This window comes from Haliaeetus albicilla, chromosome 1, assembly GCF_947461875.1.
Source record: "Haliaeetus albicilla chromosome 1, bHalAlb1.1, whole genome shotgun sequence".
NCBI lineage: Eukaryota > Metazoa > Chordata > Aves > Accipitriformes > Accipitridae > Haliaeetus > Haliaeetus albicilla.
In genome coordinates this window covers 64,624,821-64,648,082 of record NC_091483.1, presented here as the reverse complement: position 1 = coordinate 64,648,082, position 23,262 = coordinate 64,624,821, and the positions used below count along the sequence as shown (strand labels likewise).

The following is a 23,262-nucleotide window of genomic DNA, read 5'->3' as shown; positions in this document are numbered from 1 at the left end:
AGACCTGTATGCAGTTGAAATTGTGGGTCATCTATGAAGACTGTGAAAGAACAGACATTAAACAGAACTCTCTGGAATTTGGAGGCTTTTGTCTGTAATCAAACCAAACCATTAAGAAAATGGTGACGGAATCTTTAAAGTCGGAAATGATAGTATTACTCTTTATTTTATATGGTTCAAGCACAGAACATCTTAGTAAAACAGAACTTGCTTTACCAGCTATGCCTAGAATAGGCACGGGCAATGGAGAGTAAACATTGTTGATGACAGTGAACTTAATGGTGACACAATAGGAGATTTTGGATTAAAAATATGATTGAAAATAAAATTAAAAAAAATCCATATCTGTATATCCTGTGAGTTACACAGGAAACAAATCTTCTAGAGCTTGACAGTGTAGAATTACAGAGTTAGGATGGCCTCCTAATTTACAGAATAAAACCTAGAAATCTAATACTAAATTATCAGTCAAAATTAATGTATTAATATTTTGATGTGGTTCAGTGCAAGTTTAGTGGAATGTCTTTTGTAGTTATAGAGGAGATTTATAGTATTTCTGACTTAACTGTAAATTGTTTCATGGCTATGAATTGTGAATGCATTTCTGAATCCAACAATAAAATTTCTATCCATTTTATTACATTTCTAAAGAGCTCCTCTTGTTCAGTTAGTGAAAATAATATTGGAAATTTTTAATTTATTCTGTTTCCATCACTGTAGTAGCAACCAAGTTGTGTATTTGATCTGTAAACAAATCCATCTTCATTTTAGCCTTATCCAGTGAGCCTCATGGTCACTCTTTTTCTTTTACACTGTTCTTTCCAGAGTTTGCAGTTTCTTACATTAATCTTTAAATTTACAAGTCTAACAGTGAGGTTATATGGTATTAGAATACTTACAAGATGGAGAATTGTAGAGGTAAGATGTTGTGGAAGAATTTTGTAAGAGCTGGAAACTTATCTTGGAAAGAATCCTTGCCAGCTCAACGTTAAAATATCAAAATCTATACCCATGGAATAACAGTATGTAAGAGACTGTAAATTCCTTCATAGATCATAGTTACTTATCTTGACGTTATGATGCCTTGTTCTTTAAATTTTATTCTTACTTTAGGTTTTCAATTCTGTAATATTTTTTTTCTTAAATGAAAGAAGATATTTTGGTGTATTGTTATTTAGTAAGAAATTATTTTGGTAGCAAATTATGTAGCACTTTGATAGAAAGCTACGTAAGGTTGCCAGTGTAAGAATATGGATAAAAATTCTTTCAGAAAAAAGTACTACTGAAGAATATCCTGGATATTGTAGCCATCAGAAATATACTCTTGGTGTTCAAATACCTTTGATGAGGAAGAGCATTTTAGTCAAGAATTTACTAGGTAGCCAGTACTTACTCCCATATATCAAAATTCTTTCTGCTTTTTTACTTCATAATTTGAGCTTACTTTTCAAAGTAGAATATGTTTGCTTCCTTAAAAATTTTGTTCCTTTTTGATTTTGAAAATGTTGAGATATAATTTGGTAATTTGGGCCTCTATATATGATAGTTGCAGGAAGTGGTTTTATGGTGAATGTCCTGTTTGTAATACTGATGATGTTAAGAAGAGTTCTGAATGTAAATTTCCAAATATGTGCAAGGAATGACAGAGCTGTCATTTTTAAGGTACTGATGAATCTTCGAAACCCAAATTATGAAAATGGAGAACAGCCTAGTTTCAGAAGTCATCTGGGGCTAATTCAAGTTCCTCTAAAAGTTAAAGATATTCCAGAATTGGTAAGTATATTTTTTCTCACAAGAGGTTTCTGTAAGAATTATTTTGCCTTGCTAATGAATAAAATTCTCAGCTATAAGGAAGAATATTAGTATCATGGTAAGTTTCTCCTTTTGAAAGTGAAAAATCAGTCCAAATATGTAGTTAAAACACAGGGCATAAAAAAGTTTTATGAAAAGACATTTTTAATGAAAAATGAAACATAAACAGTAAATTATCTGCCAGTAGGAAAGCTTTCATTTTATGCCACACAGGTTTGATTTATGCCAAAAATACACTTGTGTACGTTATTCACTTACTCTTTTTTTTCTGTACAAGAAACTTTAAATATGTAGTTTATCTTAATTCTACAGTTTTATTTGACACTGTACAAGATCAGTAACCTGACAATCTGTTAGGTTCTGATTTTCTTCTCAAAGTAATTTTAAATCCCTTTATTGTCAGATTGTACATGAAAGGAAATGCTTGGGTACCAGTATTATAATTGGAAAATAAGAGAGCTCTTCTTAATGGTTCACTGATAAGGGTCTAGAGGATTTTATGCTAGTAGAAGAACTTGCACCTGAGTTGGAAAAGAGCTGGGAATTAGGTGTCTTTAACCTGGTCTTTCATTCACCACTTTATTCCATCCAGGTGTAGCTCATAGTTGATGTGAGAATTGGGGCCTATAACTAAAACTAGAGTAAGAATTGATGTGAGATTCTTCTCTTCAAAAACATGAGCTCATATTTCATATGTATGCATTTAAAAGAACTATGTTTGGTTTAGAAAATATTTGCTTTAAGCCTTCCAGAAGAAATCTCTAGTGATTTAGAGAATTAAACATTGTTAATTACTGTTTTATGGTTTTGTTTCTTTGCAGAAAGAAGACTTCAGTGAACTAGGCTTAAATATAGGACAGCTGGGTATTGATGATTCAGCACAAGTGCCTCCTGGTTAGCTAATGCTGTGCTTCAGTCATTTAAATAGAACACTAATGAGTAGAATACTTGGCAATTATCAAGTAATTTGTGTATTTTTTCCATAATAAACCATAAATATTTGTTCTGTAACTATGATTGCAGTGATTTTCTTTGTAAAATATAGCTAATAAAAGAAAACATTGCAAATATGAAGGGTCAGATTTGGAGAAGATCTAAAATCATCACCTTAAGTTGAAAATATGTTAATTTCAGTGTGTTTAAACACTTCAGGATCTAGAGAACAAAATTGCCTGTCTGCAAAATTACAGAAAATATCAATAAATGTTAAGGCAACTAACAGGTAGGCATTTATAGAAACATCTTTTAAATAACTATCTTCAAGGAAAGATTATAGAAAATATCCATATATTAATATTCAGTAGCTTAAATACTGCATAATTTTTGTTGTTTTTCCATGTGTGCCTTTATTCCTGTAAAAATAGGATTATTAAATGGTCTTCCCATATAAAAATGGAAAACACTGTAGTATCAAGTGATTTTTCTTTTAAAATGGAAACTTACCTAATTGAAAGTCTACATTCATTTCGTGTAGTGCTACTTCAGTATTTGTGTCCTTCAGACAAGAAAAAATTCTGTAGTATTTCATCTTAGTTTTTGAAAAAGAACATCAGTGCTGATGCAGATTAATTTTTAGTGACATTAGCAGTAAAAGTCAGCTGAATGTCATGGTGTGTAGTAAAAATATAAAATACATTACTATCTGGAGTATCTTATTTATTTATTTATTTGACATTCTTTTCTATTTCTTTACTTTCTAGAGTTCTTTGAAAATGAACATGTACGTGTTGGACAGAAAGGTATGGATCTGTTTTCATCTGTGATAAACTGTGAGTAGTTAGGAATGCATTTAGTAAATTTCTATCTCAGTTAGATGTACCTCTTAGAATTTTAAGATTTTAGACAGACTAACACAAAGCATTGTCAGTAATGCTGTTGTAATTTAGACAGAGACAGAAAAGCAAGCATTTGCAGTCTACCAGTAGCTACCAGATAAATAGCTCCATATATATTTCATTTAAAATAAAATAGGAAGCATAGAGACATAACTTTTTTGGTGATAACTTAACTTATGCCACCACTGAATTTCATTTTAAACAAAAGACTCTGGATTCCCTTCTCTGCACACACAGTTCTCATTAGTGTAATGGGATTTACGCCTGTGCGTCAGAACAGAGTCTTTTTAATGGTTATTTGCAATTGCAGAACTTGCTAAATATTGCAATACTTAGCCACTATGGAAAATTCAATCATTTGTCTGTGTATCCTGCTTTTTCTGAAGAAGTTCCGGGGTTTTTTTGTATGTTAAGAAATAACCTACAAAAGAAAGGGAGAGATAAAAAGGAATAATCAATCATTCATTAGCTCAAGTTTGCTCATAGAAGAAACATAAAAGGAACGTTTGAAATCCATCAATATCTGCTCCTTACTGTCTCTTGTGATTCCTGCTAAACATTATCACCATTGAAGAAAAAAATGGAATGGATACCATCCTGAAAGTCCTCCATCCCTTTTTTTTGTTGCAGTAGCAAAACGGTGACCTTTCTTTTTTACTTCTCCTTTTGCGGTCCTCTTTCTATCCCTCATCGTTTGTTTTCCGATCCAAGAGCAACTCATTAGGGTACTATCCATCTTTCTGTTCTTTTCGTGTTCTTCCAAATAAATTCCGCATCCAGAGTTCCTGAGCCAGTCATTCAACTCCGCAATGTAATTCTTACTCCTCATCTCTTGTCTGTGTAGAGCAGCCTCTATTACAGAGATTGTCTTAGCTTTTCCTATATGTGAAGACACAGGATTTTGTAAAAACGTAAGTTAAGAGTCTCGACCATAAACTGAAATCTCAGTTAATTCGATAGGAATCCTACTGCATGCTCTATGGGGTGTTGGTTATGACTTTGGTTGCCGCTGATGTATTGATTTTGCTTTTATATTAGATGTATTGCCAAGTCTGAGGAATTTCCTTTATTGTATTTAGTAAAAACCTGTATATAGCAAAGCTACTTTTCAATATTTTGTGTCTCAGTAAGAAACAGTAAGGTGAACACTCATGGACAATGAGATGAATCACAGTCTTTTCCAAAGTTTTGTGAGGAATGTAGGAATGTTTTTTCTTTTTGCCCTCCTTGTTTAGGAAAAAAGGATCACACACCATCTGTGTTAGAGCTCTGCAGGCTAAACAGAAAATTGGCAGACTGGTTTATTCAGTATTTAAGAAGAGAGGGAAGGAGAGAGGAATCAATTAAATAGATTTATAATTCCAAACCTCATCCTTCTAAGTCATGTCAGGGCAGATATTCTGAATATTGAATTTAGTGAAATTTAGAAAAGCAAGTTGTTTCTGAGAGACTTCAGAAAAATCAGAGGATACAGATTTGGAAACTTCTGAGTACCAGTACAACACCAATCTAATGCCTAGATCATCTCACAGAAATATTCTCCCAACTCTCTCTGTGTTGTGAAAAACATTTTAGGTATGAGGGTACAGTTAATCACATAACCTCGATGGGAAACAACACTTCTACCAGATTAGAATAGCTAAAGATGCATATCTTTCAAGCTTATAGATTTAAGTAAGGAATGAGATAATCTGCTCTAAGGTATGTACAGTACTGTATTCAGGATGAGGCCCTTGTGACAGAGTAGCCTAAAGCTTCACAACAGTGACACATCTAAGCAAACCTATCAACAGTAGAGTATTTGTTTTATGTCTGTCTGAAGGAAAAACAAAATCTTTTGAGAAAGAAAGTCTTTATCCTCCAGAGTACATTTACCAATCATGAAGGAACATGACAGTATGCTCCAAGATGGAAAATTCTTGCCCCACAGTTATCTGTGAACATATTCATATAGTTAACATAAAAATAGGGGAGACACATAAAAACAGAATGAGTGGCAATCTCCTATTTGAACTGAGATAGCACTCATAGTTAAACAGGAGTATTTTGTGACTGTATACGGCTGCTTGTTCTGCTTGATGCCAGCCTACTAGCTGCAACTAGCCTTGATAACAGTCACAGGTACATACTAAGAGGTTACATACTAAGTGCTGTTCTGCGACAGCCTTGCTTATTAGTATCAATTGCCTTGTTTCCCAGGGAACTACTTCAAAATTGCATTGTGGAAATCAGATCTTTTAGATATTTTCCCATTAGCTAATGCTTACAGCATGGTAAACCAGTTTGTAAAGTTAAAAATTAAAGCATTTGATAGTTTGATAAACTTTGGAAGTCATAAACTACATCAATTCATTACCTGCTTTGTTTCTTACAGTTTTAGCAGAGCAAGATAGTGCTGCAGCTCAACAGTATGTTCGTCAGGGTTGTCCAACAGCACTCCGAGCTGATTTGTGGGCCCTCATTCTCAATATTTCTAATCAGCCAGAGGTAAGGAGCAAAGTGAGAGTAAAATATGAAGACTAGGTGAAAACACAAATGTGCAAGCATGCATCTTCTAGTGATCTTTTTCGAAAACAGAAATGCTCTACTGAGTTGTCACAGAAATTGATAAACATTTTATGAGAAATAGAAACATACCTGTAAAAAACTCTGTGCTGTGGTGAAGTCTTTCAGGGTCTTCCCTAATTTTTTAACAGATATATGAGCAAAATACTGTAGAACGAACTATTCAGTTGATCTGGCTAGTTCCTGAGGCTTTCCTGTATGGTGCTGACTTTTTCAGAAGGGGACAAGAAAAAAGTCCTGGATAGAAGACTGAACCTCTCTTATCTTTGCTAAGTTTTATAAAAAGACGTGCTATGCCTTTTTCGTGGCTATTTGAACCTGTCATCATATGCATGTACGTATCTTGTAAATTGCTTTCTGTATTATTGCAGATACTCTACATATGTACAATCAAAAAGACATAAAGAGGAACTAGTAAGATGTGCATTGTTTCCATACGCCCTTGTACAGCAGCAGTTTTTCATAGTACCTTATATTTGACTCAAGTCCTCAACAATGAAACCTTTTGCAGTATCCGAAGCCATGCTATAGTCAGTATATCCAATATACCATAAAAAGTTAAATCCCTATTTAAACCTTTACAGAATTGTGAATACTTTGATGCAGGGCTTTTATTGCAATAAAAAATAACATGCATACATGTAAATTTGCTCATAAATCTGAGAATTTTACAGTATCTCATGTCCTTTGAGGATGTAGCCATTTTCTTGTAATACTGGGGCATTTATTGGTAACTGCATAGTACAGTCATAAGAATTTGCCCTTAAAAACAAATGTAAATCTTGTTCATTGGCAGCTTACCTAAGGAGTTGAAGTTATTTGGTCTGGTATTAGAATTACTTAGTTTAGGAATATTAGAGGTGTGAAATTAATGTTGTTGGTTACATTGCATCTGTTTATATTCTGTTAAATGCTGCATGCTCTAAGAGCATTTTTATCTTAATGTGGATAATGAAATAATTGAATAAAAAAGCCAGGCATTCTGTTTTGATGGCTGAAAGTCAAGATAATAATCAGAAAAATGATAAAATATTTCATTTTATATTCATGTAAATCATGAGTTGTTATGGAAATAGATTTATTAAAATCCATTTCCTGAAATTCACATGGACCATTTTCAACAGTTACCTTTTTTTAAGAGGATCAAGCTATGGCTGCCTATTAATATATTTGTCAGCCACACCGTTAGGTCCTTTAAAAGTTAACTCTAGTTTGCAGTTGTTTTTAATATGTGTTTATACTATGCATGAAGTGTGAGTCTTTTAGACATTCTCAAAAGGTTAGTCTCTGCTGTGAGGCTATTAACTCAATTTACTGTTAGGTAATGCTAACACCCTGAGACGTTCTTGTTGCATATACTGAAAGTACTACTTTGTTTTTTGTAAGGTATAGTAAAGCCTTTTCCAGATACATGTAGCTGTTTTATGATCTGCTGTATTTCATATAGATTTTATTCATTTATCTAACACTTCTTTACCTCTTGTGTACAGTTTCTCTGCTGAAGTTGAATTGTGTGATAGCAGAGATTTCTTGCTGTAATATTTCTGATTTGTAGTTTAGACACTATTACATTTATAGCTGTATGAATCTATAACTCATAAGGACCATGGATTTCCTTTCTTTAATGTAAAACATTATGAGGGTTTGTTATGGGCAGCATTGTGTGTGTTAGCATCCAATATTGTTGTTTGGAAAATTTTATTCAGTAAAGCTCAGCCTCTGTATAAAGCTAATATACAGCCAAGCAAGGAATGATACTAGCAATCTAGCATTGTAATTGTAAAAATGATAAACTGTAAGCTCTATAGGCAGGATTATTTAGAAACGTGTAAACACATTTCCTGGCAATGAATTGTTTGTTAGTTTTCATTTGTAATGATACATTTTAGAGAAACTGTGTTAAAAGAGCATTTTTAAGGTTGCAAAGTCAAACATTTAAAAGCTGAGCAGTGTCACAGTTAATATTTTCTGTGCAAACAGTCTGATTTGCTGTATATATATATATTTTATCATATGATCTTGAATCACACAATTACATTTTTTCCTGTGGGATGTCTGCCTTGTTGATTGCACAAAATGGATGGCACACACTTACTGAGAATCTGTTTAATTTTTTTTTAACTTCTGTTCAGTGTCTTACCCTATTGTTTACTCACTGCATACTATTCAAGCAGTGCTTAAAAACCAAAATTGTTCATTACCTTACAGGTTTTTTTCCCTCTAATTTTTTAAGTTAATGGGTTGAAAATCAGTCTCAATTCTGAAAATTCCAGAATGCAGAAATTAGTAATGCTTTGCTTTACTACAGCTTTTACTCAATGTAGTTTCCTAGGTTTTAAAACTTAATAAATAGGTGAGGTGACAAGTTCATAGTGGAACATAATATAACTCTATGCCTTGTCAGTAGGGTTATTTAGATTAGGATCAGTAGCCAAAGGTACCCACTGCACCATTCAAACAGCAGAGAAGCCAGTAGCAGTAATACACTATCATCATGTTTGACTAGAGAAGGATGTACTTTACAAGTAGGTATCACAGGTGTCTGGTAAAAGGAGAATAAGTTTTGGATCCTCTTCCAGGATTTGCCTGGAGGGACTTTCTGTAGCTCTTTTGTCCATTTTCTCTTTATGAAATCTGTTTAGTTTTTTGTTTTGTATTTGTTTCTGGTACTTCTGTTCCAAAATCTGCAGCTCACCTAATTAATGCTGGTTGCCGTTCTTTAGGTTTCATCCGATTCCCACAAATCTTAGTGTCTCCTTTCTAGACTTCTCAATGTCAGTCTTTCTTCATATTCCTGGTTCTATGCTTCACCCACCCATTTCTTATATTAGATTTGAGAGTATAGATACAAGTATAGATAGTGCAATCAAATGATGAGGGTAACCTAAAATTTAATCGTGAGCTGCTGACAGTTCAGCAGTGAGAGTGCAGCTCCTCTGTGCCAGGGATTTTGTGACAGGCCACAGGTGGACTGTGCCTGCACAGAGGTGGCTGAGTAATCCAAACCTTAATTTCAAAGAAGGTGAATCACCAGATTCTGTTTAAAGTAGCTTTGCTGGGTACTGCTGGAAGATACTGTTCTCTCTTGCCTGTGAGCTACTTTCAGAGCTCCCTTTTCCTTATGCTCTCAGGTGGATACAGTGTGACTTTTTTGGGTGGAAATTTTGGTATGTGGCTTTGTAAGGTCAGGAGGGATGGGCACTGCAATCCTGAAATGTACTTTGTTTCAACTTGGAAAGATAAGTATGTTTGGAGGTGCAGTATAAAAAAATATATATAATTTTGAGAAAGGCTATAGTCTATATAAAAATGCAACACATTTTTAAAAAGGAAAAAGTTTACAAATCAAGGTTAGGTTAAGATTTGGCATACAGAGAAGAAAGGTTGAATCAGATGAAAATGGTATGATTCTGGTTTTATAACTGAAAAAAATTTTAGGGTAAGAATTGTACCACATTTTTGGACATTCCTGAACTTTGGTAGTAGTTAGTTATCTCATCTGGAGGAAGAAATGCAGCTAATAAAATAGTAAAATGAGACTTGAATCTTTTTTGAAGCCTGAGTGAAGCTCTTAAAAACATTCCTCACTGTGTAAGTGAGAAACTGATCACTGAGCAAGAGTCATGTGGCTTGAAAGTAAATCTGTAACCAATCTTGTTTATGATTCAGTTATAAGGAATAAATTTATTAATGCAGCATGAATCAAGCCTCTTGTCTTACGGAGAGGCATGGGCAAGATTCTCTTGTAGACAAGTTGTGGCTGAAAAACTGATGTGATTCCCAAGCCCAGGCTTCATTTTGCATCACAACAGTCACAATTTAAGAGAAAATGAATGACAAGCAAGGAGTTAAAGCCTTTATTCCTAGAATGGTTATGATTGGGTTTGCCTTGCAAGTATCTTTTCAATAATTTCTGATTTGTTTCCCAAACTTTTTCTCATGAGTTCTAGTTCAGGTGGACAGCTTGACCTTTTGGTCTTTTTACTAAATTATTGAACTCTCACAATATAAATGTAAAAGTATTGTTTTACTCTGCTAATGTTTGCAATGCAAATTTGTTATTCATTTTTTCAGGGTAGAGTTTTGAATCATGTTTGAAATTTTAGTTCATGCTGAAATTATAACAGCAAGAGCAAACCGTGTTTGATTTTTTCTGAGTAATGACCAAGCTGTCCTAGTGAGTTTTTGTGAGAGCAAGGGAGAAACTATTATTTCTGAAAAAAGAAAAGTTTATGAACTATTGACCCTTTTCATTTAAAATCGTATTGAAGAAAGTAGTCAACTGAATTATAAAGAACTTGTATTCAGTTTCTGCGAGTTGCTGAAGAGTCTGAGCCCAGTTGTTCTCTCTTTTAAGACAGTGCCCTAAACATCAGGTTGCTTATTCTTACCACCTTTTTAATTGCTTGAAATATTTACCCCAACTGAAACAAGTTAAGGAGGAAAATTGGGAAGGGTATGTGTTTCAGAAAATGTACATCCTATTGGTTAAGGCCAAGGAATTCAAGTCTCTGTTCTAACTCAGACAGTACTTGCCCTATATGCTAATAAGTAGATTGTTTTCTAAAATCAGTACAGAAGTCTGAAGGGTGAAATAGAAAGTTTCTACACTTTAGCTTTGCTAAAACGAAAAGAAATGTTACAGAATAGTTTAAATACATGCGTCGTTCTGTGTTAACAAATAGCAAATCCTCTGTTCTGGTTAAACCTATTTAATTTAAATTTCTTTCAGCAGTCTTCTGTTTTTCTTCTGTGGAGGGTTCTGTTCACTGGCTATTGGCATAAACTGTAATTTATGCATAACTGCAATTAACATGATTCTTACATTTCAGTTAATGCAGTTGAATTAAGAATAGGAAGCTGGTAAACATTTTAAGAAATTAACAACATATCATAGTTCAGTATGATGCCATAAACAAAACTGCACTGAAACCAGCACTCTAAACTCATGATGTCACTACAGTAGAGCATCATTTATGAATTTTTTTCTTGTACAGAAATCTGTTCTTCATACATTCAGTAAAGTCATTCTTTGCATACCAAATCACTAAGTCTATTCTAAGTGTGAATAAATCAGCAGCAATTAAACTTAATACCAAGTTATTCTGACTGTTAAGATGAATGGACCATGTACTTCAGTGATTACTTTTTAGTTGTGGTTTTACAATAATTTTAATAATAACAGGAAAATCTATAGACTCTTGTAAGCAAATGTAAAACGTAATTGAATGGCTTTCTAATTCAGGAAGGAGAAGGTTAGCACAAGACACTGGGTTAGTGATAATGTTAACTTGTGGCTTGGAGCCACTGTGTGACCTCAGGTGAAAGTATTTTAAGAAGAAAACTTGTTTCTGCATATAAATTTAAAGTGTGATCTATATGTGTGTAGCAAAAGTTTACTCTCTTCCTTCACACCACTTTCATTTCCCACTTCCAACCAGCCTTTAGCAATTGTTCAAGGCAGTTCTAGAGAACTAAGAACTAGGAAATGGTAACAGGAAACCATGAGGTTATTAGAATCTCTTTCTCCAGTTACGATAGATTAGTAGCTGCATTATCTAGTACCCTTGTAGTCATGAGTTTCATTGTACCATTTCTTAAGCAGGAGTACTTGCATGTGCACCAGAAACAGTTAATCATGCAGTCTGCTTAGCATGAAAATGAAGTTTTGGTTCTGGATTTTTTTATTAGCTCCTTCTGTTCTAATATATACAACCATTTGAGATGGCAAAAAAAACTTTAGACATGATTCATTTGGCAGTGTTACACTTAATTAGACTACAGTATTGATGCTTTAAAATTGTGACTTGAATATTAGAGTAGTTCCCTGTAGCTTCTAACAACAGAATGCTACATTCATACTGCAAATAATTTGCATTTAGTAAATATTTATGTCTGATCCTTCCTAAAGAAATAGTGTAGTATTTATACTTCCCCTTTTTATTTCTCAGAAAGAAAAATGTAAATATATTCCCTGTGGTAGTTATCAGTACTTAATAAATACAGCTTTTGTCCTCATTTCAACTTAACAGTTTAATAATATATTAATTCTGATAGTTTCTAAGTGTATACTGTTCACCGCATCTCAGTTTTGGATTAATACAAAGAACAACTACAATGTTCCCTAGCTTTCTCTTTATTTTTTTCCATTCTCTCCCTCTCAAAATCTCATTTTACTTCCCATTTGTTCTTTAAATCCTTACTGCAGACTTAGCCTTTTTTTGCAAAGAAATCAGCAGTAAATATTATGTAAAGCTTGAAATATACAAGTATTTGTGTGGTGTCCATAGAGACACATTGAAATTAAAATAGTTTTGTGAAGTGGGAAGGAGCTTTGGGACTCCTGATTTAGTTTATGAATTAGTACAAATCCATCTGAAACTGTGTTACTCAATCTGAAACTGGTATTCAATTGTAGGCATAATGGCAGAGAGGTATTTAGGGATTTAGGAATTACATGATGATAGTGAGATATTTAATTCTTTTTTTTTTTCCTTTGCAAGCTCTAAGAAGAAAGGGACAGAAATAGCAGAGAAGTGTTTATTCTGATTTTTCCCCATCGTTTCACCCTTGTGTATGTTCTGTAGACATTCAGGAAGTAATTGGAATTTAAAAAAAGGTCTGAGTTCTTTGTATTCTTCAGAAGATTTTTTTATATATTTATCATTTCATCTTTTCACAAATTTAAACTATTTAGAGATTCATATTAGATTAATATAAAAAATTTGCAGCAACGCAGTAATGGTAGAAGATACGATGAAATCTACTGGTGGAGAGGTGCATGAAAATAGAGGGTGACAAAGAAAAAGAGTGTAATGATTTTGAGCATTGAAAAGGTTTTGGGTATAGAGAGACCCAAAGGTTGGAAGATACGGATCTTTGGTTCGAACTAGTTCCTTCATTCACATTTTATTAATTATCTAAAGGGGAGCACATTTTATAATGTCTCAGCTCTCTGCCTCATTTCTTAGGGCTTGAACTAGAATAAACTGTGATAGAATGCTTCATAAATTGCGCAGTGGGTTTTTCAGCTGAATACATGCTTATAATTTTTTTTATTGTTAAGAATTGGCTTAGTTTAAATACAAATTAAAGTTGTGTCTCAGACTGATGATGATAATATTTTTAATTTTAGGATGTCTTGTATTATGAACAGCTTAAGTCAAATGTGATTCAGCATGACCTTTTAGTGGACAGCCTGATTTACAAAGTAAGTACCTAAACAGTGATTAAGTGATTTATATAGTCATCACACCAGTATCTTAGGTTTTTTAACAGAGAAAATGTTAGATGGTTTGGTTTTAAGCAGTATAAGAATAATTAGTGTGAATTTATTATTGTAAACTCTCTCCTTGTGCCTGTGTTGGCTTTTTTGTAAGACATTGGTTTGAGTTGAGGTGCTGAGTCGTAAAGAAGCAGTAACTTCATTTGAAGGAATAACTGGTTTTGTGAGGAAGAAAGCACTGGGATCTGACCGCTTCCGTTTCAGGTTTCAAGTTCGAATACTTTAATCATCATGTTAATATAGCATTATTTATTTTTAAAATATGGACTATATGCCTAACTAGAGCTCTTTCGTGATTCAATGGTGAAACAGTGTCTTCTACCACTGTGTTAACTTTAGCTTCTATGGGAGTCTGAAAAGATCTTTTGGCTTCAGACTGCTGTATTTTTTTATTACAGGATGTAAAGCTGACAGCAAGTAACGATGACTACTATTTTGTATTTGAGGATTATTTATATCAGGTATGTAACTAATTTTTTCTTAGAAAAGCTAGAAAGTATACTCCTGTGGGATTATATCATGTTTGGAGTAAGGAATGCCTTTGTGTTTCATGTGTAGGCAGAGTACAGTGGGGCCCTAAGCAGATGCATCTGTTTGCTGCATTACATATACTTTCCCTTCTGAATAACAATCTTGTACACTTAAACAGATTAAGCAGGACAGGCTTCTAAAACTCCTACTCTAAAGGACCCTACACAATGTCTTTCCAATGCAGTAAGCCTGAAAATATGGAGTCAGCCATATTCTTCCCCTTTCCAGGTTTGCAATAATAAAATTATTAACAGCTGTGGCATACAGAGGAATTAAGACTTGAGAAGTATATACAGGGTTTCAGTTTAAAAAAAAAAAAAAATACTGCTTTACAGTGACCTACTGCAGTAAGCGCAAAAGATATTGTATTGACATATTTTTAAATTGAAGACATTGATTCTGCATAAGGTAGTGATATGTATGGTTACTTTTAGGATTGCTCCCATTCCAAAGCTGCTTCTAGCAATGGGGAACCCAGATAATTTACAAAGAATTATCCTCATTGCTGCCTGTCAAATGCCCTTAAATAGAAGGAGATTACATTTATGAATTTCCTAATGTGTAGTTGATTGCAGTGTCAATATAAATGTCATGCAGCAAACTTAACATTTCCACAGTGCTTTTGATTTCATTAGTCACATCTGTTAGGTTAGACTTGCTTAATTTTTTGTTTTAGAGCTATGTGAAACTAAATGATTTCTTCTTTGATGGCAATATGTCAAATTGCTAATAATTTAACTAAGCAAGAAACTGTCCTTAATGCTGCTTAGTCCATATAGATATAAAAATATGCATTACTATTTAAGCATACTATTCAATCATGTCTACATATAATATTTTAGCATAATAAGCATTTAAACATTAATACTTAAAATTATAACCTCATGAAATTACAGCCTTTTTTACTTAAAAATACTTACAGTATTAAGATCTGTATCTGAATTTGTTTCTGAATTAAAACTTGAAAAGTGACTACATAATGACAACTCAAACATTGATACTTATTCACTAAAATACTTACATGTAGAAGTTTTTCTTGATTTAAGAGTCAAAGATGATCTTCGTTATTGTAACATTTTATCTTCATCGTGGGATGTGAAATTCTTATTTCTGCTTCATTCATTCTATAGACTACTAAGGCATTTTAATTAGTCATTAACTGACAGTTCTAGTGGACACAGGATTATAATCTCTGAAGGAGTATGAACTAGTATACAGTATAATCCTTTGTTTGAAGACCATCAGAAATAGATTTTTTTCATCATTCTCAATATATAGCACAGTGAAACTAAAAGAATGATTACAGAATGAAAATCACAGAAAGGACTAAACCATCCTTAGTAACTTGAAGGAGAGTCACCAAAAATCTTTGAAAAATTAAGTGGCTATTTTTACTGCAAGGCTTTGAGGCAAAGAATATCTCAAACTTTTAATTATTAGTTGCTCTAGTTTTGATTGGTACTTTGTGGTATTCCTCAGACTCTTTTCTAGAAGACAGTTATTCATTTTCCTTGATAATTTTCTCTTCCAACGTAATTCGCAAATGCATTGCTGCCAAGTTATTTTGTTCTATGGCCCCTGGAAAAATTCTGCAGTATGAGTCACTCTGATATGGAATATTATTTATTGATTTCATTTGATAACTGGAATTAAATATTGGCTAAATAAAATAGGTAATGACAATGTTAGTTTAAACCAGATAAATTATTTCTATGTTTGCATTTGAGTTTGTGGGTTTTTTTCATGACTAGTTACTGCCTCTACGTTTTCTAAGGCATTAAGCACAGTGTGACATTTGTCTGTGTATTACTTAACAGATAAAGCATCCATCAAAACCAGAAACTTTGGGCATAAAATAACAATGAGGGTATTTGCTTGGATTATTGTTACCTCTTTAGTAGCATGCAATCCTTTTCGGGAAGAACACTGTGAAATTATGTAATTTATTTCCTTTAATATCTTTGCTTTCTTTATCCCAAAGTTTACATGTTTTTATTACCTTTTTATTGAAATAGAATACAGTTACTTTTAATATCGTAATTTCTTTTCGATAAAAGCTTTGGCTTTGTTTTTTTTTTCTCAGTCCTTTGAATTCAGTGGTTTTCTTTTCAGTTTTGATTATAAATACCTAATAGTTTGCCAAACATTTCTGTACTTAAAAAGAGGTCTGTGTCATTGTTTTCTTTAGGGTTATCATTTTTGTGAATAAGAAAAATAATACATGAATTAATAAATTTGTAAAGTCATTATTTCAGGCCAGAGGTTCAATTTGAATACTTTAGTCTTGCATCCTGCATAATGAATACATGCGAAGAACCTCACCCAGCAGTTTTTAGGTATAGTCATAACTTACGTTTGAGCTAGAGTCTATCTCTTATGAAGATGCATAGTCTTAATTTAAAGACTTCCAGATACTGGTACTGGACACTGTATTCCTAAAAAAGGGGGCCTCAAATTAAGGTTACATTCTTTCCCCTATGAGAGAACATAATTTATGTCCCTTTTAGATTAGTTTCTTTTTCTTTCACCTCAGTTAACATATACAGAGAATTACATTTGCCTGTTTATTGTTATTGTCAGCTATATTTTGGCAGCTATGAAAATGATTGTATATTGCGCAAAAATAATATTTAGCTTAAACTGTTTGAGATAAAGAAACTATTTATTTTTTAAAAGATGTTTGTATCTGAGAAATAGTTTTGAGGTTCAAAAGAAGAAAAAGTCTCAAAATATGACCTGCTTTCCATAAAAAATAAAAAAAAAAGCAATGATATTCAGATGTCACAGTGTTTTGGTTTTGCATGTTTCCTTTTGACAGATGCTGATATCCGGAAAATGTTTGCAATAATTAGTTGAAGGAAAAATCTGTTCATTTTTATTCACAATAAATTATGTAGTGAAACACCATCTAGAGTATTTCCACTTTTGCTACAGTTAAACAAACAAACTCTTAAAAACCTGCAAGAGCAGAGAGGGTTTAAGGTATGCGTTCAGCTCTGGGGCCCCCAACATAAGAAGGACATGGACCTGTTGGAGCGAGTCCAGAGGAGGGCCACAAAGATGATCAGAGGGCTGGAGCACCTCTCCTATGAAGACAGGCTGAGAGTTGGAGTTGTTCAGCCTGGAGAAGAGAAGGCTCCAGGGAGACCTTACAGCAGCCTTCCAGTACTTAAAAAGGGGCCTGCAGGAAAGCTGGGGAGGGACTTTTTACAAGGGCATGTAGTGATAGGACAAGGGGTAATGGCTTTAAACTGAAAGAGGGTAGATTTAGGTTAGATGTAAGGAAGAAGTTCTTCCCTGTGAGGGTGGTGAGGCACTGGAACAGGTTGCCCAGAGAATTTGTGGATGCCCCATCCCTGGCAGTGTTCAAGGCCAGGTTGGATGGGGCTTTGAGCAACCTGGTCTGGTGGAAGGTGTCCCTGCCCATGGCAGGGGGGTTGTACTAGATGACCTTTAAAAGTCCCTTCCAACCCAAACCATTCTATGATTTTATGCAAGTCAGCAGCAAGTTGAACTCTGTCTTACTTCTGCCCTCTTGTGTACATTCTTGGTAGTGCAGTCTTTTAGTGTATGAAAACATGAAAATTTTAATGTACAATGCTAATTATTACTTTTTTTTACAACTGCATATAAGATGAGAGACTTTATTGTTAATTTTTTTCTAGGAACGCTTTTACTACTTAATTTTATACTCAATTGCTGTGAATACTGGATTTTTCACTTGTGTAAACAAAAAATACAAACATGTTTTACAAAATACAATGTGCATTTCAGAACTTATGGATATGAGGTGAACATTATAATCTGTGCTTTTTGATAGAACTGAGTATCTTGCAGGCATTCTGTAAAGCTCCTGGGAACAAAAGCAATTGTAAGGATCAGTCTGCTGGAACGGCACACATGTGAAAGTGTAAATGTTTTGTTTGCTTATTCACTTACTAGGACTTCCCCAGGTCATAATAACTGAATAGAAAAATATGTAATAGACATGAAAGCAGCCAGTTGCATGCACAGTCACTAATGATGTGACAGAAGGGGATAAACCTGTGCTGAGAGACAAAGAGGAGGGTTGGAGAATGTGGATATATTACTGACAACAAGTGAATTTGAAGGTAAAATCATAGCAAGTTCAAAGTGAGCCTGGAAGTTTGAACAGGAACGTAAATTAAGTTGGTCAAGAGCTTTCAACGTTATTAGCTCTTTTCAATAGCATCTAATAGGTGCTAATTAAGGCAGGTCCTTAAATCTGTTTGACATTGCTTTCTTGATCCAGTAAGTCAGCTGATTTTTATATGCTGTCTTTTCTACAGGTATTACTCTGTTTTTCCCGAGATACATCTGTATTGGAGCACTTTACTTACAGTAGTGCCACTCCACCCAAATCATACATACGAGGTAAAAGGAGTTGTTTTAAAAAAGATTGTATAGATTTTTGTTGACTGCTGCAGTAATACAGTATGTGAATTTGCTTTATATTCACTACACCTACTAGACTACATTTAAAAGAACGTTAATAAAAACTTCATGTATCCAGCTGACATCTGCACAGATTCTGACAGTTTAGAAGGCCAGATTGCAATGTTGTTCTTTTACTGTAGTTTTCTGTGTATAATTCTCCAGTGTTTTACCACAATAAATTAAACATAACTATGACAATATGGTAAAATCTTGACATCTGTCTTCATCAGAGCTAGAAATTTAAGTACTCAACGTTGTCCTCGGCAACTTCAGTAAAGTTAGAAACTGGCAGTGCTGATAGGGTGTTATCTTCCCAAAGCAGTGAGTTTTGCAGATATTTGTAGACAAAAGCAGAACATGTTGCTGAAGAACTATGGTCTCTGTTCAAAGGTCTGGGAGAGCAGAGCTCTACCAAGCAATCTTACACTGATTTTTTTTCAAAGCATAGCATCTTCCAGAGTGTTAGCTTACTTTCGGATGTTCTTTGGCTTAAGTTCTCATGTGTGTCTTATTTTTCTCAACAATCTTAAATTCATTGGTTCAGTCCACTTGCCTTCTCTGCCAGCTTCTAACGCCATACTTCTAGACTCTTGCTTCTTAGATCCTCACCTGCCTTGGCTTTACCCAGAGGTTCCTAATTTTGTCTTCCTTCTTGAATCATTCAGCCATCCAATCACTTTTTTTTCCATGTACCTTTACCTTCTGCATTCCCATTTTCTTCCTTGGTCCCTCATGCCTGTGTATTTAGCCAAATGTGATCCCCATACCAAGTACTTTTTTTGAACAGGACCTCTGCTGACTGTTTTTGTCTTGCTGCTTCTTATGTCACTAGAGGCAATGTTTGTTTTCTAACTTTTTTCTTCCTCCTTTATTGCTTTGTAGGTCTTTTCTCTCTCTTTAACTGAATTAGGGAATTTTCTTTACCTTCTTCGTGACACAAGCAAAGGGCTCACCTGACAGCAGAACAGCAGTGGGATCCCAGGTCGTGCTTCAGGCACAGAGCCCAGAAACACAACTATGGGGAACATCCTACCTATTGCTAGACAAATCTGGGGAATGAAGTTGCTGAAATCTAAATCTCTGCTGAACCTGGGCAGTGTAAATCTGAAAGGCTTGTAGGTCCTATTTTTGGCTAATTTTCCAAGAGATGTACTTTATGCTAAAAATACTCTCCTTCCAGATTACAATTCCTGGCTGCACAGCAAGCAAACTATTGAAAGAAAAAGTAAAAAATATTTTTTATTTTAATGAAACAACTGATTTCTGTAATTGGAAAATACTGGATTTTATTTTCATGGGGTAGTAGGCAAGTGCTTCGCAGGGTAATTTTGAATTTAATTCATTTAATTCATGCTACAGGAAAATATCTAAGTCCAGATTTCATTGAACCTGACAAAAGTTCCCTGTGCTAAATTCTGTGTAGAGTGAACAAAATACACAGACATCTAATTGATCTCTGAATATTCTATAAATTTTCATGTAAGTAATTCCATTTTCTAGTTGAATTTTCTCATTTTAAAACTAAAGTAATTACAGTTTTTAATTAGTTGTAATTATGCTTAAACCCACTTAATTTTTTAATAGTGGGTTTTAAATTATTAGGTTCTATAGTTAAAATGCAGTTAACTAATATAACATGTTTATTTTGCAGGGAAGATAAAAAGTTATATGGTCAGTCTGTACTATCAGTGATTGTCTTGACTTAATTAATCTTTTGTATCCAACAAATTACTTAAATGTTTTTTTGTTATATCAGAACTATACCATCCGTCTTCCTCTCTGTTGCAGGCTTAATGAGGCCTTGAATATTTTTTTTATCTGTTCTTACATATTTTTAAATGCCTTTCTGTCCCTAGGTCAGTCTGCCACAGCATGGCAGACTCACCCCCTTAATCTTACCCCCTCACAGAGCTTCACTGTCTTCAAGGTCTGCAGCAAGCACCTTTAGAGCTCCTAAGACACTCAAATAAAATCTCTATGGGATAGCATTGCTGAACTCTTCCTCCTCTTTTTTACTTTTGTCATCCTCCCTTATTGGTGCTGCATTTTAGTTTTGTATCTGATGCCATACCTGACCTGTTGCATTGCTTGCTTGTTTTAGACAATATCAAATGGTCAATAATGTAATTAGTTATGATTTTATAATTTTCACTTAGAAACTACGTTTTTAATTTAAATCTTTACACCTTTTCACAGTTTAATCACGTTTTAATTGTGGTTTGATGATTCACAGGAAAGCTCGGAATGGAAGAATATGCTGTTTTCTATCCTCCAAATGGTAAGAATTATGCTATTGCCTCCTCTAGTGGCAGATTGGAAAGATACAGGATTTTTTTCTCAAATACATGATAACTTCTTTTTCTATTACAAATTATATTTCACTGTTATTCTGTGAAATTTGTTAATTTAAAGGAGTGAGCTGGACTGAAGCTACTTCAAAACCACATTCAGCCTGCTGTTAGTAGTCGCATACGGAGTTTGTCTAAGTGTGTGGGAAGGAGAAGGAAAACAACTTCTGGTGCAGCAGCTTGTATTCCAGTCTTGTATCACTGCTTAGAGGATCTGAATGATACATGCTGAAACTGTCTGACCCCCAGCTTTTCAGTACTCAACAAACCACACCTTAAAGTCTTACCCTTTCAAAATTTGTGTTCATTTTAAAAATTCAGACATAACTAATCTATATAATTTTAAGTTAACATCATTGCTGCTGTTGTTACTTCAGTTATTCAGATTCTTTTTTCAGCTCTTTTGACCATTTCAATCCCTGTCTATTGAATCCTTTCCCTGTTTTTGCACTGCATTTGTACTTTAAGTTCAAGCTCTTTGCTCTTGCTTTCAAGGCCTTACATCACCAATCTTAAATCTGTGTCTCTGGCCTTGTCTTTTATGTCTTCTGTGTTCCAGTGGTGTCAGTTGTAGCACATACTTTCATTCCCCCTTCTTCCATTTTTGCTCTGCTACTCTTTGCAGCTTTGTAGCTATGAAGCATTGTCCTTATGACCTTTTGTCAAAGCAGCTCCCTCTTACCAGTCCTATATGAAAATTAATGAATGGGAGCTAAGATCAGCTGGAAAGGAGTAGAGAACTGTCATGATACAACTGCCAAGTCCTCTAAATGTTTTATCTGAGTACTACATGAATTACTAGAGGTCTTGGCCTCCTTTTTTCCTGCTCACTCCTTGTCAGTGTGTGACATTTATGGGTTGTCATTTATCTGAAATTAGGTTCTGACTTCAGCAAAGCTTATACGTAATAACTTCATGGGAATGAAGCTTTACTTGGCTTTCTAGGAACTATGGCATGTGTTTAAGCATGTAGTTGGTTGTACTGAAGTAAGCGATACAATTCCTGTGCTTAAATGTTTACAACATTGAGACCTAAGACTGCAGGTGCCATAACAAGGAAATATGTCATTCCCATAGTAGGCAGAATAGAATTTAGAAACTTGGGGGGAAAATACATTTTTTTTACATGGATAAAACGTAATATAAAAGAACAAAAAAAGAAATACTTTTGTTTTGTAGGTGTAATTCCTTTTCACGGCTTTTCTATGTATGGTAAGTGTGACTCATAAACTCTTAAAACCTCAGGACTGCTTTTTATCATATTGCAGTTTAAAGCTGTATGTACTTTTCTGCAACTTTTAAAATTCTGTGTATTCTGTTTCTTTGTGTATGAAGACTGTTGTGCATGTATATAATTTTAAAAATTCCAGGCTGTTTCTATTTGCTTATATTACAGCCCACTACCATGTGGGAGTTCCTTCTCTGAGAGCTAATAGCTGAGCTATACATCTTAATGTACATGAATAGAAGGATAAAATTTGTTGACAGAGTGCTCTTTTCTTGTGTTTCACTTCTGGTTAGACCAAGTTACCTGTGAAAAGAGTTTTTAAAAACATGAATTATGTGAAAGGCCTGTTGCTGTATCCATTTGCCTAGAACAGGTGTCAAAGGAGCATTAAATAATAGAATGGTTGCTGCTTTACTGCACAGAGGAAAGCTCAAATATCAACAACGTTTCTAGGAGAAGAGCAGAAAGATCTCCTCAGGTCTGAGACGTAACAAGGCAGCTAGTGCAGAGATACTCCACAATGTGAGACTTGGTTACAACTTTTCATTTTTTTCCTTCGATTTATCAAAGGTGTTTGTGGCATCATGGGGCAAGCAGATTTTAAGATTATACTTAAAATGCTATGTTTTGCTAATAATAAAGTTTAATGATCACACTATCATTAAAATCAGGCAATTTAAATATGAAATGAAATCTTTAAGTCTTTGAAGTAATGAACAGCTTAGTTACAAACTTTTCCTTAGGTACGCACTAGGGGGCTTTCACTTTTTCTGTGTGAAACCGCTTTTCAAAATGTTTGGATTTGACTTTGCCCTTGAGAACAGCATCTCTCAAACTGGGTGTGAGCTTCTTCCCTCCCTGCTGTCCTCTGTCTTTGCAAGGGCTCCAAAAATGCTGGTTGTGAGAAGGAGGGAGGCTGAAAAACAAGGCAACAGAAACACAGTAGTGTAACTCCAGGCTGTGGGTATGGTAGCTAGGACCAAGCAGAACATCCTGTGTATTCCATGCTGTGCTGCTATAGGAGGAGGTATCTGGATCCTTATGTAAATCCTGTACACTTTTGCATGTTCACCTGCATACGCTCCTAGGGTGCCAACTGTCAGGCACTGTTCTGTTATCTTCCTGGCCTTTATGTACATATGCACGCTGCCAAGTCTTCCACCTCCATCTTCAATCATTAAAAACATACGAGTAACACTC

The 23,262-nt window shown here is 34.3% G+C and overlaps 1 protein-coding gene across 1 annotated transcript in view; it reads left to right on the top strand.

The window, feature by feature from the left end:
• TBC1D19 (TBC1 domain family member 19) overlaps positions 1-23,262 on the top strand; it is a 53,168-nt gene that overhangs the window by 23,964 nt on the left and 5,942 nt on the right. The window contains exons 8-16 of the mRNA XM_069792269.1: positions 1,663-1,773; positions 2,634-2,706; positions 3,513-3,551; positions 6,022-6,134; positions 13,348-13,422; positions 13,896-13,958; positions 18,339-18,423; positions 20,720-20,764; positions 22,014-22,046. Coding sequence (XP_069648370.1) covers positions 1,663-1,773; positions 2,634-2,706; positions 3,513-3,551; positions 6,022-6,134; positions 13,348-13,422; positions 13,896-13,958; positions 18,339-18,423; positions 20,720-20,764; positions 22,014-22,046 — 637 coding nt within the window. The remainder of the gene's footprint in view (positions 1-1,662; positions 1,774-2,633; positions 2,707-3,512; positions 3,552-6,021; positions 6,135-13,347; positions 13,423-13,895; positions 13,959-18,338; positions 18,424-20,719; positions 20,765-22,013; positions 22,047-23,262) is intronic.